The 14,277-nt window shown below is 40.6% G+C and overlaps 1 protein-coding gene across 5 annotated transcripts in view; it reads left to right on the top strand.

Annotated features, from left to right (window-relative positions):
- Positions 1-14,277, top strand: part of ASCC3 (activating signal cointegrator 1 complex subunit 3) — a 764,501-nt gene that overhangs the window by 49,887 nt on the left and 700,337 nt on the right. For all 5 annotated transcript variants that reach the window (XM_056566195.1, XM_056566194.1, XM_056566190.1 and 2 more), the window contains exons 2-4: positions 1,192-1,341; positions 9,661-9,808; positions 10,159-10,733. In XM_056566195.1, coding sequence (XP_056422170.1) covers positions 1,252-1,341; positions 9,661-9,808; positions 10,159-10,733 — 813 coding nt within the window. In that variant the 5' untranslated portion in view covers positions 1,192-1,251. The remainder of the gene's footprint in view (positions 1-1,191; positions 1,342-9,660; positions 9,809-10,158; positions 10,734-14,277) is intronic.

Below are 14,277 nucleotides of genomic sequence, written 5' to 3'. Positions count from 1 at the left end.
CCACATGATCTGACTTTTTAATCGCTTTTTATTAATTTTTTCATGATTATAAAAAGCGACCAAAAATACGTTATTTTGGACTTTGGAATTTTTTTGCGCGTACACCATTGACCGTGCGGTTTAGTTAATGATACATTTTTATAGTTCGGACATTTACGCACGCGGCGATACCACATATGTTTATATTTATTTTTATGGTGCTTTTTTTTACACTTTAGTGTAAGCCATAGCTTTGAAGTGATCAGTGTTATCGGCGGTCGATTGCTCAAGCCTGCATCTCAGGCTTGGCGCAATCAATCGCCGAAGGGACACGCCGTAGGCAAGTAAGAGGACCTCTGCTCGTGTCCCAGCTGATCGGGACACTGCATTTTCACAGCGGTGGTCCCGATCAGCCCCACTGAGCAGGCAGGCAGCTTTCACTTTCATTTTTGCGTCTAAAGGGTTAACAGCGCGGCACCGCGATCGCTGCCGCGAGCTATTAGCCCCGGGTCCCGGCTTCAGATACATGCCGGGACCGACCCCATATGACACGGGGTCACCGCGTGACCCCGCGTTATATCGCGGGAGCCGGCCAAGGACGTAAATATACGTCCTTGGTCGTTAAGCGGTTAAAATCTTAATCCTTCTAGTACTTATCAGCTGCTGTATGCTACAGAGAAAGATGTGTAGTTCTTTTCTCTCTGTCCACAGTGCTCTCTGCTGACACCTCTGTCCATGTCAGGAACTGTTTAGAGTAGAAGTAAATCCCCATAGCAAACCTCTACTGCTTCCGACAGTTCTTGACATGGACAGTGGAGTCAGCAGAGAGCACTGTGGTCAGACAGAAAAGTAATAAAAAAAAAAAAATCCTCTGTAGTATACAGCAGCTGATAAATACCGAAAGGATTAGGATTTTTAAATTTAAGTCATTTACAATTCTGTTTAACTTTCTGGCAACAGTTGATGGAAAAAAAAAATTTGTTTTCCACCGGAGTACCTCTTTTAACATTCTTCATGTATTTTTGGAAGGGTTTTACTTACTTTACAGCAAAACATTTTTAGTAAACTGCCGAAATAATAAATCTTTACTTAATTTTAGTGCTTTGTCGCTTTTTTTTTTTTAAACTATGGTTGTATGTTTGTTTTCTTTGATCAGTTTTTTTTTTTTTTTTTTAAACTTGTTATGAAACCTTTTCCCTTGTTTCATTTTAGGTGTTACACGTTGCTGCAAAATCCTATTTTTCATCCTATGGATCACTGAATAAGAAAGAGATGGTTTTACCTCGTCTCACAGGAGCGCTGCGCTCCTTTTCAAATGTCACCAGACAAGATGATTACAGGGGAGACTCTACAGACTTGATGGTAAAATGTTTCATCCAGGACGCAAAGTGCTAAACATTCAGAATGACTCATGATAGTAGAATGCTTTATATAGCCTGGTAAACAGCAGTTAAAGCTGTTGTGCTAGCATTTCCACAAACTGTAGTTTGTAAAAGTACCTTTACACCCCCAATGTTAAAGAGTGTTTGATCCAATTACTGGACCTGGTGGAATGATCTGCTAGAGCTACATTCCATGTACTGCAGATAGAATAATTTCCAGTAAAATGTCTGGTCCTTACTAACTTACTTATTGTATAGAAAGGGGGCTCAACCAAAATATATAAACTGGGTGCTACTCTCAGTGTAAAAAACTAAGCACCACACTAGAACAGCTAACACTGGGGGAAAGTGCACACCACTAATAGATTAAGAATGAAAGAAATTCTTTATTATACATATCCATTACAAAAATTCACATACAATGTACAAAAAGACACTTTAATACCGATTAAAATTGCTCACTTAGAGCACCAGCACAACCTCTAGAGAGAGGCCATGAACCTTCCCTATTTTTAAGGACGTAGTCCCTTTCCTAGGGAAGGGGGTTCATTGCCACTCTCTAGAGTCGTGTGGGTGCTCTTAATGATCGATTTTAATTGGTTTTAAAGGGGTACTTCAATGCTAGACATCTTTCGATAGAGGATAAGATGTTTGCTCTCGGGGGTCCCACTGCTGGGGCCCCCAGCGATCTCCCGCAGAACCCGTAGGTCTAAACATATGCCGGGTTCCTGTGGCAGTGGTCGTGACTCAGCGGCCCCTCCATTCATGCCTATGGGAGGGGGCGTGTCGGACGTCCCATAGACATGAATGGAGGGGGTGTGGTGTGATGTCACGAGGGGCGTAGCCATGACATCACGATCACGGCCTCCGGCTCCGAGCGTTCTGAACAAAATATTAAGTGTCTTTTTGTACATTGTATGTGAATTTTTGTAATGGATATGTATAATAAAGAATTTCTTTCAATCATAATCTATAAGTGGTGTGCACTTTCATCCAGTGTTAGCTGTTCTAGTGTGCTGGTCCTTACTAACAAGCTCCCAAAGAAAATGTGGAGTATGGACATTTGTGAAAAATAATTTGTCTAAAAGATCTTGACTTAAAGGGGTGCTCCGGCCCTAAGACATCTGATATAATATAGGACAACCATTTGTATTAAAATACATGAATTCTATTAAATTACCTAAAAATAAAGTATACACTTTTATTAATAAGACCCAAAGACAATAGTAAAAATAGGAATCGCCACAAGGAGAAAAGAGTATAGAGTCACTGAGGCACAAGGGTTAGTAGGACTATAGCTGTACACATATGCAGATAACAAAGAATAAACAGGACAAAATAGGCCCCTTTAGACAAAGCCAAGCTACAGGTCACATGAGTAACAACAATAAACAAAAGCAAAAACCAATCATGCTATATTGTATACCTAACAGAGTAAAGTGCTTGGTGTAATTAAAGTACAAAGTATACACAATAATCGGTGCATATTATGAATAAGAAAAACCTACTACGGGCACATACAGCGTGATCCAGACCAGACCTCAGACTTTAGTGCCCCACCATACCTGACACGTTTTGCAAATTGGTTTAAGCCCTTAACGACAATGGACGTAAATGTAGGTCATGGTGCGGTGGTACTTAACGCACCCTGACGTACATTTACGCTCCGTCATGACCGCGAGCACCGGGCTGGTGCTCGTATCATGCACGGCAGGTCCCGGCTGCTATCAGCAGTCAGGTACCCGCTGGTAATGGCTGACATCCGCGATCGCGCGGATGTCTTACATTAACCCCCATAATCAGTACAGATCACAGCATCTGCGGCAGTGCGGTACTTTAAATGGATGATCGGATTGCCTGCAGCGCTGGTGTGGGGATCCGATCGTCCAGCATGGTGGCCGGAGGTCCCCTCACCTGGGTCTGGCCGTCTCCTGGGGTCTTCTGCTCTGGTCTGAGATTGAGCAGACCAGAGCAGAAGATCGCTGATAATACTGATGAGTGTCCTATGTCCTATGCATAGCACTGAACAGTATTAGCAATCAAATGATTGCTATAATTAGTCCCCTGTGGGGACTATTAAAATGTAAGAAAAAAATTTATAAATAAAATTTTTTAATAAAAACCAAATTAAATCCTCTCTCCCAATAAAATGTAAATCATCATTTTTTTCCATTTTACCCCCAAAAAAGCATAAAAAAAAAAATTAATAAACATATTTGGTATTGCCGTGTGCATAAAAGTCTGAACTATCAAAATATATTGTTATTTATCCCGTACGGTGAACGGCGTAAACATAAAAAAATAAAAAAAAGTTCTAAATTGTTGCTTTTTTTGTAACATTTTATTCCCCCAAAAATGTATAAAAAATGTATAAAAAGTTAAATATAAGCAAATTTGGTACCAATAAAAACTACAGATCATGGTGCAAAAAATTAGCCCTCATACCGCCGTCTATACAGAAAAATTATAGGTGGTCAAAATAGGGCAATTTTATGGTAAAATAAGTGATGTAATTACAAAGTAAAATTGGTGACGCAAAAAACATCGTCTGTGGATGGAAATATAAAAGAGTTAGGATTTTTAGAAGGCGAGGAGGAAAAAACAAAAATGCAAACATAAAAATGGCCTGGTCCTTAAGGCCAAAATGGTCCTGGTCCTTAAGGGGTTAAATATACAAGAGTGCCAAATCAATCACACATAACGTACCTGCAAATCATAAGCCAGTAATCAATGTACAATAACACCATGTCGGAAAGCACCTGAGAAGGATGCCAGGCCAAAAGCCGGAAGTGACGTAGCGCAAGTATAAATGCTAGATGGAACATAACTGTGGATCGGTCTACAGGAAGATGGCCACCATTGTGTCCCGTCTAAGCTATCACAAGGCAGCTAAATACTATGTATATCAACTAGAGTAAGCATAGGTTAGATCATGTATATACTAGCTGCACAAATAAATCGATGTTTAAAAATACCAAACTCCATGGATAAATAAATATAAGACGACAGCAGGTGTAGTTGAGGGACATCCATTTTTCAATGCCCCACAACCCACACAGCGTGAGAAACATTCTTCTCACAAACATGTCAAACGTTTAGATCGGTCAGGGTCTCAGTGTTAAAGGACATCTGTAGTGGTACCGTTTTACATATGCCCGGGCCTCAAAAAGAAACAAAATAAACTCATACGTACCTTCCTACGAGCCCCAATTGGTCCGGCACAGGCCTCACGGTCCGGCAGTGCTGACGTCATTCCACTTCCTGGGGACAGGGGCGCCGCAGAGCCGTCGGCGTATCACCGGCCGCAGCGATGTCCCGCCCCGGCTGGTGATGGGCTGAGCCGACGTCATGTAAGAAGCCGGCTAGAGCTCCTTACATGACAGTGGGCTCAGCCTATCACCAGCCGGGGTGGGACATCGCTGCGGCCGGTGATACGCCGACGGCTCTGCGGCGTCCCCGTCCCCAGGAAGTGGAATGACATCAGCACTGCCGGACCGTGAGGCCTGTGCTGGACCAACGGGGGCTCGTAGGAAGGTATGTATGAGTTTATTTCGTTTATTTTTGAGGCCCAGGCACGGGCATATGTAAAACGGTACCACTACAGTTGTTCTTTAAGACCCCCCTCGTATTGTTAGATATAGCTGGGTGAAGCACTCCCTGACTCCATGCTCGCTCTAACTGATTGTAGGAGACACCATTATAATTCCAAGAAAACAACAAAGGGGTACTCCCGTGGAAATCTTTTTTTTTTTTAAATCAACTGGTGCCAGAAAGTTAAACAGATATGTAAATTACTTCTATTAAAAAAATCTTAATCTTTCCAGTACTTTTTAGGGTCTACAGAGGAAATGGTTTTCTTTTCGAAACACAGAGCTCTCTGCTGACATCACGAGCACAGTGCTCTCTGCTGACATCTCTGTTCATTTTAGGAACTGTCCAGAGTAGGAGAAAATCCCCATAGCAAACATATATGCTGCTCTGGACAGTTCCTAAAATGGACTGAGATGTCAGCAGAGAGCACTGTGCTCCTGATGTCAGCAGAGAGCTCTGTGTTCCAAAAAGAAAACCATTTCCTCTGTAGTATTCAGCAGGTAAGAAGTACTGGAAGGATTAAGATTTTTTAATAGAAGTAATTTACAAATCTGTTTAACTTTCTGGCACCAGTTGATTTATAAAAAAAAAGTATAATCCTCTTACAATCAAAACCACAAAAGACAACAGGTGTAATGCACCATCAGGTGGCTCCCTTGTATGGCTCAAGGCTCCGTAATCTCAAGCCGCATAGACAAATCCACAAATGAGAAAAATGACCCTTCTACAGGGATTGCATCAGAATGTCCACTTTATCCAAAGTTAAAGTCACTTGATACAAAAGTGCAATAGTAAAGGACATGAACATTACGTTTTCAGAGCAATTTCATCCCTTTCTGGTTCAGTCCATTCCTGGCCGCTGAGAGACGCCTTCCTGAGGGCTGAGTGGAAGCGCTTGCTTGCGTGCGAGCAACAGTCGGGATGTTTCAGGAGTTGTCTCCCTTTAACCTAACTTCCGTGCACCCATCACCAACATATAAACAGGTATACTCTCACGAGATCTTCCTGTCTGGAACATTAAAATTGTGTAAAATCATACTAAAATTAATATTGGTGTATACGGTACCAAGATCTGACCAAGGTAGTACTAACTTTCTACAGAAATACATAACAAATTACAGTTCTCATTAATGCCATTTGGTGTTAACATTCCTAGTTGCTGAATCCAATACATTTCTCTCTGCTCCAGCCTCTTTTTAACCTGTTCTTTACCCTCACCTTCTATTTCTTCCAGCACAAGCAGCCTTAAAGGGGTATTCCAGGCCAAAACTTTTTTTTATATATCAACTGGCTCTGGAAAGTTAAACAGATTTGTAAATTACTTCGATTAAAAAATCTTAATCCTGCCAATAGTTATTAGCTTCTGAAGTTGAGTTGTTTTTTTCTGTCTAACTGCTCTCTGATGACTCACGTCCCGGGAGCTGTCCAGCTCCTATGGGGACATTTTCCCATCATGCACAGCTCCCGGGACATTACATCATCATTGAGCAGTTAGACAGAAAACTTCAGAAGCTAATAACTATTGGAAGGATTAAGATTTTTTAATAGAAGTCATTTACAAATCTGTTTAACTTTCCGGAGCCAGTTGATATATATAAAAAAAAGTTTTTGCCTGGAATACCCCTTTAATTCACAGATCTAATGTCTTTTTTCTATGAAATGTCTCGCTAAATTAGTTTCCCTATATTTGTCACTTTGTTCATCACCTCCTTCCTCCAATTTCTTTTTATAGGTCCTGATAGAGCTTCTATGTTCATTCAACCTGACTTTTACAGGACGGGACGTTTGCCCAAGATATGCCATCCTACAGGGACATTTTATCATGTAAATAACTTGTTTGGATTCACACGTGTAGAAACTTTATTCCCCTTCATCGGATGTGTGACAGCCTCCCCTCTTATTATACTGTTACAGATCTGACACCACCTACAGGGGAAGGTACCTTTTTTTCTAGTTTTTAAGAAAGTCTTTTTTAGATTCTTTTTTCTCAAAAATATCAGCACAAACTAAATGGTTTGCTATAGATTTATTTTTACGATATATAAATCTAAGTTTCTGTTTTAAATAAACTTCCATATTTTTCATCTTCTTTCAACACGCTCCAATATTTATTCACTACTTTTCTTATTAACTTTGAGTGGCCATCGTAAGTGGACAGAAAAGTGAACCCCTCTCCTTATCCTTTTGTTTCTTCATGCTCTTTTTTTTCTCTTAACTGTTCTTGGGGGATCTGATCCACAATTTCACTAACTTCTATTAATTCAGACACTTGTTGAAAGCAAATAAAAAATATGGAAGTTTATTTAAACAGAGACTTAGATTTACATATCCTAAAAATAAATCTATAGCAAACTATTTAGTTCATGCTGATATTTCTGTGATAAAAAGAATCTAAACAGACTTTCTTAAAAACTAGAAAAAAAGGTACCTTCCCCTGTAGGTGGTGTCAGAACTGTAACAGTATAATAAGAGGGGAGGCTGTCACACATCCGATGAAAGGGAATAAAGTTACTACACGTGTGAATCCAAACAAGTTATTTATATGTTAAAATGTCCCTGTGGGATGGCATATATTGTCTTGTAAAAGTCAGGTTGAATGACCATAGAAGCTCGATCAGGACCTATAAAAAGAAATTGAAGGAAGGAGGTGATGAACAAAGTGACAAATATGGGGAAACTAGCTTAGCGAGACATTTCATAGAAAAAAAGACAACAGAGGAGCATAAAGAACAGGTTAAAAAGAGCCTGGAGCAGAGAGAAGTTTATTGGATTCAGCGACTAGGAATGTTAACACCAAATGGCATTAATGAGAACTGTAATTTTTAATGTATTTCTGTACAAAGTTAGTACCACCCTGGTCAGATCTTGGTACCGTATACACCGATATTAATTTTAGCATGTTTTTACACAATTTTAATGTTCCAGACAGGAAGCTCTCGCGAGAGTATACCTGTTTATATGTTGGTGATTGGTGCACGGAATTTAGGTTGAGAAAGGAGGCAACTCTGGAAACATCCCGATTGTTGCTCGCACGCCAGCGAGCGCTTCCGCTCAGCCCTTAGAAAGGAGTCTCTCAGCGGCCAGAAACAGACTGCCCCAAAAAAGGGATGAAATTGTTCTGAAGATGCTGTGTTGAGCTCACTATCTGCTTTTTTTTCTGCACCTGGTGAATATAATGTTCATGTCCTTTACTATTGCACTTTTGTATCAAGTGAATTTAACTTTGGATAAAGTGGACATTCTAATGCAATCCCTGTATAAGTGTTATTGTTCTCATTTGTAAATGTTATAATCCTCCCAGTTCACTGCCCCCATCATGATAAACCACCCCCTGCCTTTATTTTTATTATTTTTTAGTTTTCTACCTTGAGGTTGCTCAGTAATTTCTGCTCAGTCTCTCCAGCAGGTGTGATATCATCTGAAGCCATACAGGGGAGAACTTCCTCCCTCACTCTTTTACACACAGCCCAGAGCAGTTCAGTGTGAGATAGAGCTATGATTTGATAAGGCTGCTCCCCACCCCCTCAACATTTCCTCATTTTGGACTTCTGCCAGGCCAGCAGGAGTGCAAACTATGTGCTAGAGATTGAGGGGGTGGGGGGGATGTACTCTGGACAAGTAGGGAGACACCTAGTGGCAGCTTTTTTAAACACAAATAAAATTTGTTTTAATGACAGTGCCCATTTAAGTTTTAACATCTGTACAACATGTCAAAAGTTAAACTGTACCTGTCGTCAACAAAAACTTTTTATATAATGTAGATAATACAATTATATGTATATTTTTAATATACATTTGGTTAAACAATGTGTATATTATTTATGGGTGAAAAAGTGCTGTCCCTTCAGCTATTGCTTGTGAGGAGTCCAAATACAGGAAGTGAGAGCAGAGCAGAACTCTGTGCAGGCCCTACTTGTCCTCACTGCACAGAGCCCTGCTTGTCCACCCTCACTTGCTGTATTTGGACTCCTCATAGAGACACACAAACAATAGCTTTCTACATTATATAAAAAATAATAATTTGATGACAGATACACCTTAATTTAAAGGACAATAAGGCTTTAAAGGGGTAGTCCAGTCCTGAAAAACGTATCCCCTATCCTAAGGATAGGGGATAAGTTTGATCGCGGGGCCCCGGCGACCCACGGGAAGGGGGTGTGTTGACCACCGCACGAAGCGGCAGCTGACACGCCCCCTCAATACAGTGCTATGGCAGAGCCGGAGATTTCCAAAGGCAGGGCTCTGGTGCTGCCATATGTATTGAGGGGGCGTGTCAGCTGCCGCTTTGTGCGGTGGTCAATACGGGGCTGCTGGGGCCCCATACAGGAGATCGCAGGGGGGCCCCAGCGATCTGAAACTTATCACCTATCCTTAGGATAGGGGATAAGTTTTTCAGGACTGGACTACTCCTTTAACACCAACTACTGTTGAATGTAATATCCTTTATATAGAGCCATATATTCCCGTATTTTAGTCACTCTAGAATAAAATGACTACATACATGACAAACAAGTGGCAACTTGTTTGATCTTAAGAACCCTTGATTTTCCTTCACTGTTTTTGATTTAAGCAAAGGGAGAGAAAAACTTTTGTATGTTCTAATAGTCATCAATAGTTATTTGGGGGAGCACTTACTTCTATGCACATTTTCTTCTGTGAATTTTTTTTTAGCTACATTTCTCGTAACCATACTGCATTAATTTTACAGAACAAAAGATCGAAGTTGCGTGAGCAAGTTTTGGAGTCTGACCTTACTTGGAAGAAAATAACTCAATTTGTCACTGGCATTGTGGACAAGGAGCATGAAGCAATAAACGAGGGCCTAAAAGAAATATTACAGGCTGCAAAACAGATCGGTAAATTACTTTTTGTTAAAGACAAATTCTTTGAAATTCATGATGTGCTGTGAATTCTTCTTGGTAATTTTTCACCTGGCTAGTCAGAGTAGAGGAGAACCTCACTTGATTGTTCTGCTGCCAGTGAATTTCAATCTACTGATCCTTGGTTCAATAATTCAGACTTAAATATTTACATAAGGGTGACTTTGGGGGTTGTAATTCTCCCAGGTTGTCATTTTTATTGTAGTGCTTATGATTTGGAGTGAAAGGTTTAAGCTATTACAGGGGAGATAGCACACATTTATTTAGAGGCAGTTTAAATCAAACACCTGCAATGTGCCAACTCTTTTTGCCTTGTTTTCTTACAGTTGGAACTGACCATGGACAAGAAGCAATTGAAAGTGGAGCGGTGTTCCTTTTCAGGACATTCTATGGCATAGACTATGTCAGTCAAGAAGCAACCAAAAGCATTAAACAGATGTTTGGACCGTTTCCGTCGACATGTGCGACTGCAGCTTGTGATGCCACTTATAAAATTGCATTGCTCTTGACTGATGAACAGCTTCAGAGGCTTGCACTGATGTTTCAAGAAGACGCTGTGAAAGAATCATTGTCCTTTGGAAAAAATTTGAAATTCTCTTTAGAAATGTATGAGCTAGAAGATACTGAAGACTTGCCGTTAAATAGTGAATCTGAAACCAATGATGACATCAGCTTGCATTTTGTAAAACTTGGCCTCAGAGATGGTTCTCTAGACACATCCAGAGCAAAACAAAAAGTCACCAGCAGTGAAGATGATGGTTCTTTGCTATATGATGAAGTTGAAAAATATGTTGTCCAGACTTTACAGAGTTCTATTGGAGGGCCCACAGTTGAAGATTTGTGCAGCACTATATTTGAGATGCTGGCTTCTTCCAAAAGCAACGATGAACTTCAGAATGAGGTTTGTGAATCTAGGTTGTAGAAATATGAAATCTGTCTGCATATGTAAGGTTACTGTCCCATCTCTGTTCTTTTTCTGCTTGAAAATAAGGTGTTTGTTCAGGTTCAGTACAAATCCACACACTCGTGAAAGAAAGAAAGAAAGCGGAGCACTAACCTTGTTGTCTTGAATGCAGGAAAACTTTTATTCCGGGTGCAGGTACATAGTGCAGAAACTATCCATATCGCGCAGCCGCGCTTCTTCAGGCCCGGTGCACTATGTACCTGCACCCGGAATTAAAGTTTTCCTGCATTCAAGACAACACGGTTGGTGCTCGCTTTTTTCTTTATCAAGTATCCGAATATGTATTGAACTGCTTTTGCGTAGTTGCACCAATATTTTGTGTCTACAAGTATAGCATTGAAGGGGAGACGAGAAAAGCTGCATGTTACCTAGGTGTATATCCAGTGAAGCAGTGCAGAGACTATTGAACTTTGCTGGTGTATTACTTTGTTCAGGTTCAGTTTGAAATAATTTGTAGCCATGCATGCAGCTCTATTCTTCCCATCGGGGCAGAAGGGTTAATTTAGATAGGGCAGAATTTTTTTTCGAAAATCATGAATATACTACATAAAAATTACCCTTCAGCTAAATGAAGATGAAGTTTCTGCAGCATATACTGTATGTCACATGAATTTACCCACATAAACATGAACTTTGGCCAAATATGCCTGTATTCTCAGTGGGAAAGGGGGCTTATCTCCCTTTTCAACAAAAAGAATGGGCAATTGAAATTAAATATGCCTAGTTCTTCTCTCCCCTTACATAACCCGTTGGGGCACAGCTGAGAGACCCGAATACACATTAGACAGTTAGCCGGTCCTACCGAAATTAAAGATTTTTCTATCCTAGGTGACGGAAAATATAGATTTTATGAAAGACAGGAGGCGAGAATATGTAATTCCTTCTTTACTGCAAAGATACAGCAGTGAAATAGTTGGCAAGGGAAGGCTGTTATGAATGATCAGAATGTTGAATAACTGAGAACATACTTGACGAAAGAAGAAAACTGTACTGGTACCATGCTTAACCATATTAATTAGCTGAAAAATAGAATACACAAGAGAATATATGAGGGTGGGTTAATGGGAGGGATGATGCTCGCCTCCTGTCTTTCATAAAATCTATATTTTCAGTCACCTAGGATAGGAAAATCTCCAATTTTATATCAAGAGAGGATGCCTCGCATTATATGCAAATTTAAAGAGTACCTGTCATCAACAAAAACTTTTAATATGTTGTTCATAATCCTTAATGAAGACATATTGTAATATATCTTCATTAAAAAATATTAATATTTATACCAGTTTTTTCATTTTATACTTTTGGCCACTGGGGGTCTCTCTTCTATGCCTGGTCTGCAGGCAGCTTCCTATGCTTTTCATAGTAAGTGTACAGCTTTTGGGACTAAGGCTCAAAGGGCTCTGGTCCTTCCACAGGAAGTTCAGCACTGTGAGCTACAAGCCTGCACATGCCTCTGATATAACAGAGGCCAGTCACCTCCCCCTCCCCCCTGCTCTGTGTTCTCCCTGCCCCTCACAACATGTTATCTTATACATTGTATTATCTCACTGCACTCCCTGCTCTGTGCCCCCCCCCCCTGACATTCATCTTAATCACTGCCTCTGTAATTGCTCACACCGCCCCTGGTTCTCAGCATTGACTTTTTAGTGCAGAGAGACACAGGAGAGAGAGAGAGAGATAGAGGCTGCCGTCCCTCCCCTGTACTTAGTCTGTATGCACACTGCAGAGCAGTGTTTCCCAACCAGGGTACCTCCAGCTTTTGCAAAACTACAACTCCCAGCATGCCCAGACAGCTGTTGGCTGTCTGGGCATGCTGGGAGTTGTAGTTTTGCAACAGCTGGAGGTACCCTGGTTGGGAAACACTGCTGCAGAGGGAGAGCAGCATACAGGAAGACTGGCAGAAGCAGAGTCCCGGCCAGGCTTCATGTGACATCATGCCTGCCGGGACCCGCCTCCTTCCACCGCTCAGAAAGACAGTGCTCCTGAGCTAATGAAGAGGGATAAAAAAAGGTATTTCCACAGCGTTTTAAACCTCAGTAAACACAGGGATAGGCATAGTTTGAGAAAGGGACAGATGGGGAGGGGGATCAGGGAAAATTTAATTGATGACAGGTACTCTTTAAAGCTCTAAATATTGCATGTACTAAAACACATGATCTATTAAGAATACATTATAGAAGACACATACATGAGAATCAGGTCTGAAGAAGAATTACTTAAAAGTGGATTCTGATGACCAGTTTGGGGCTTTAAGAAAAATTTGAAAGAGATCCTCCTGATTGTATAAGTTTGGTAGAGACTGCGCACCTAGTTGAATGCGCACCAAACATAGAAGTATCTATATTTGCTTGAGTCATGGAATCTAATCCATCTAGCTAAAGTTGCCGAAGAGACAGTTAAGTGAGGTTTACATTAGCAAATAAGAAGTTGAGAAGAGGATGGATTTCAAAGAGATTCAGGGGGAGATTTATCAAAAGCTGTACAGAGGAAAAGTTGCCCATAGGAACCAATCAGCTCGCTTCTTACATTTTTAGGAAGGACTGTGAAAAATTAAACAAGCGATTTGATTGGTTGAAATGGGCAACTGTACAAGTTTTCCTCTGCACAGGTTTTGATAAATCTTCCCCTTAGTTCTGGACTGATTGACGACAACAAACCACACAGAGTTTATCATTATGAGGGAAAGAAGGTAAAAGACTTGATGTAAATTAGTCTTGGTGCATCTATGAACAGAAAATAAAACTCTCTGAGGAGAATATTGTCTGTCTACAAGATATATCCAGAGCTTTTACATCAGATACACGTTTGATGGAAATAAGACAGAGAAGAGTTATAAGTTTAAAACATAAAAGTTTAAGTGATCAAGAATCATTATCTTCCCAAGAAATGAATAGATCAAGGAGATTAACATCCCAGGTGGAGGTTTTGGTAGAGGTGGGCGTCGGAAACGAATGCCTTTAAGGAGTTTACATATGATAGGATGTTTACCTACTGGGATGGAATCTATAGGGGAATGGTTAAAAAAAATGGCAGAACGATAAAGGTTCAGGGTACAATAGGCTTTCCCTGAATCAAAAGATGCGGAAAGATAATTTAAGATGTGGGGAATAGATGCACAAATGGGATCCAAATTCCGTTGACTGCACCAATCAGCCCAAACTTTCCAGGCTGATCGGTAAGCAGTTCTGGTACCCGGAGCCCAGGCTTCCACAAGGATATTCCTAGTTGACTGAAAAATTTCTGAGTCAAAAGAGTTTGGCCCGAAATTGGCCAAGCAACTGGCAGAAGTTGTTGGGAAAGAATCAGAGGATGAGGATTCCCTAATGGGTCTAATAATAGGTTTAAATTAGGGCTGCACGATATGGGGAAAATGTGCGATTGCGATTTATGGCCTAAATATTGCGATTTCGATATGCGAAGTGATGTAAAAAAAAAATAATTGTGAAATCCCCCCCCCATTTCATGTCCAATCGCCTCCATT

This window comes from Hyla sarda, chromosome 3 (genome assembly GCF_029499605.1).
Source record: "Hyla sarda isolate aHylSar1 chromosome 3, aHylSar1.hap1, whole genome shotgun sequence".
Taxonomy (NCBI): domain Eukaryota; kingdom Metazoa; phylum Chordata; class Amphibia; order Anura; family Hylidae; genus Hyla; species Hyla sarda.
Note: the sequence above shows the minus strand (reverse complement) of the source record. Positions and strands in the feature narration are given on the sequence as shown.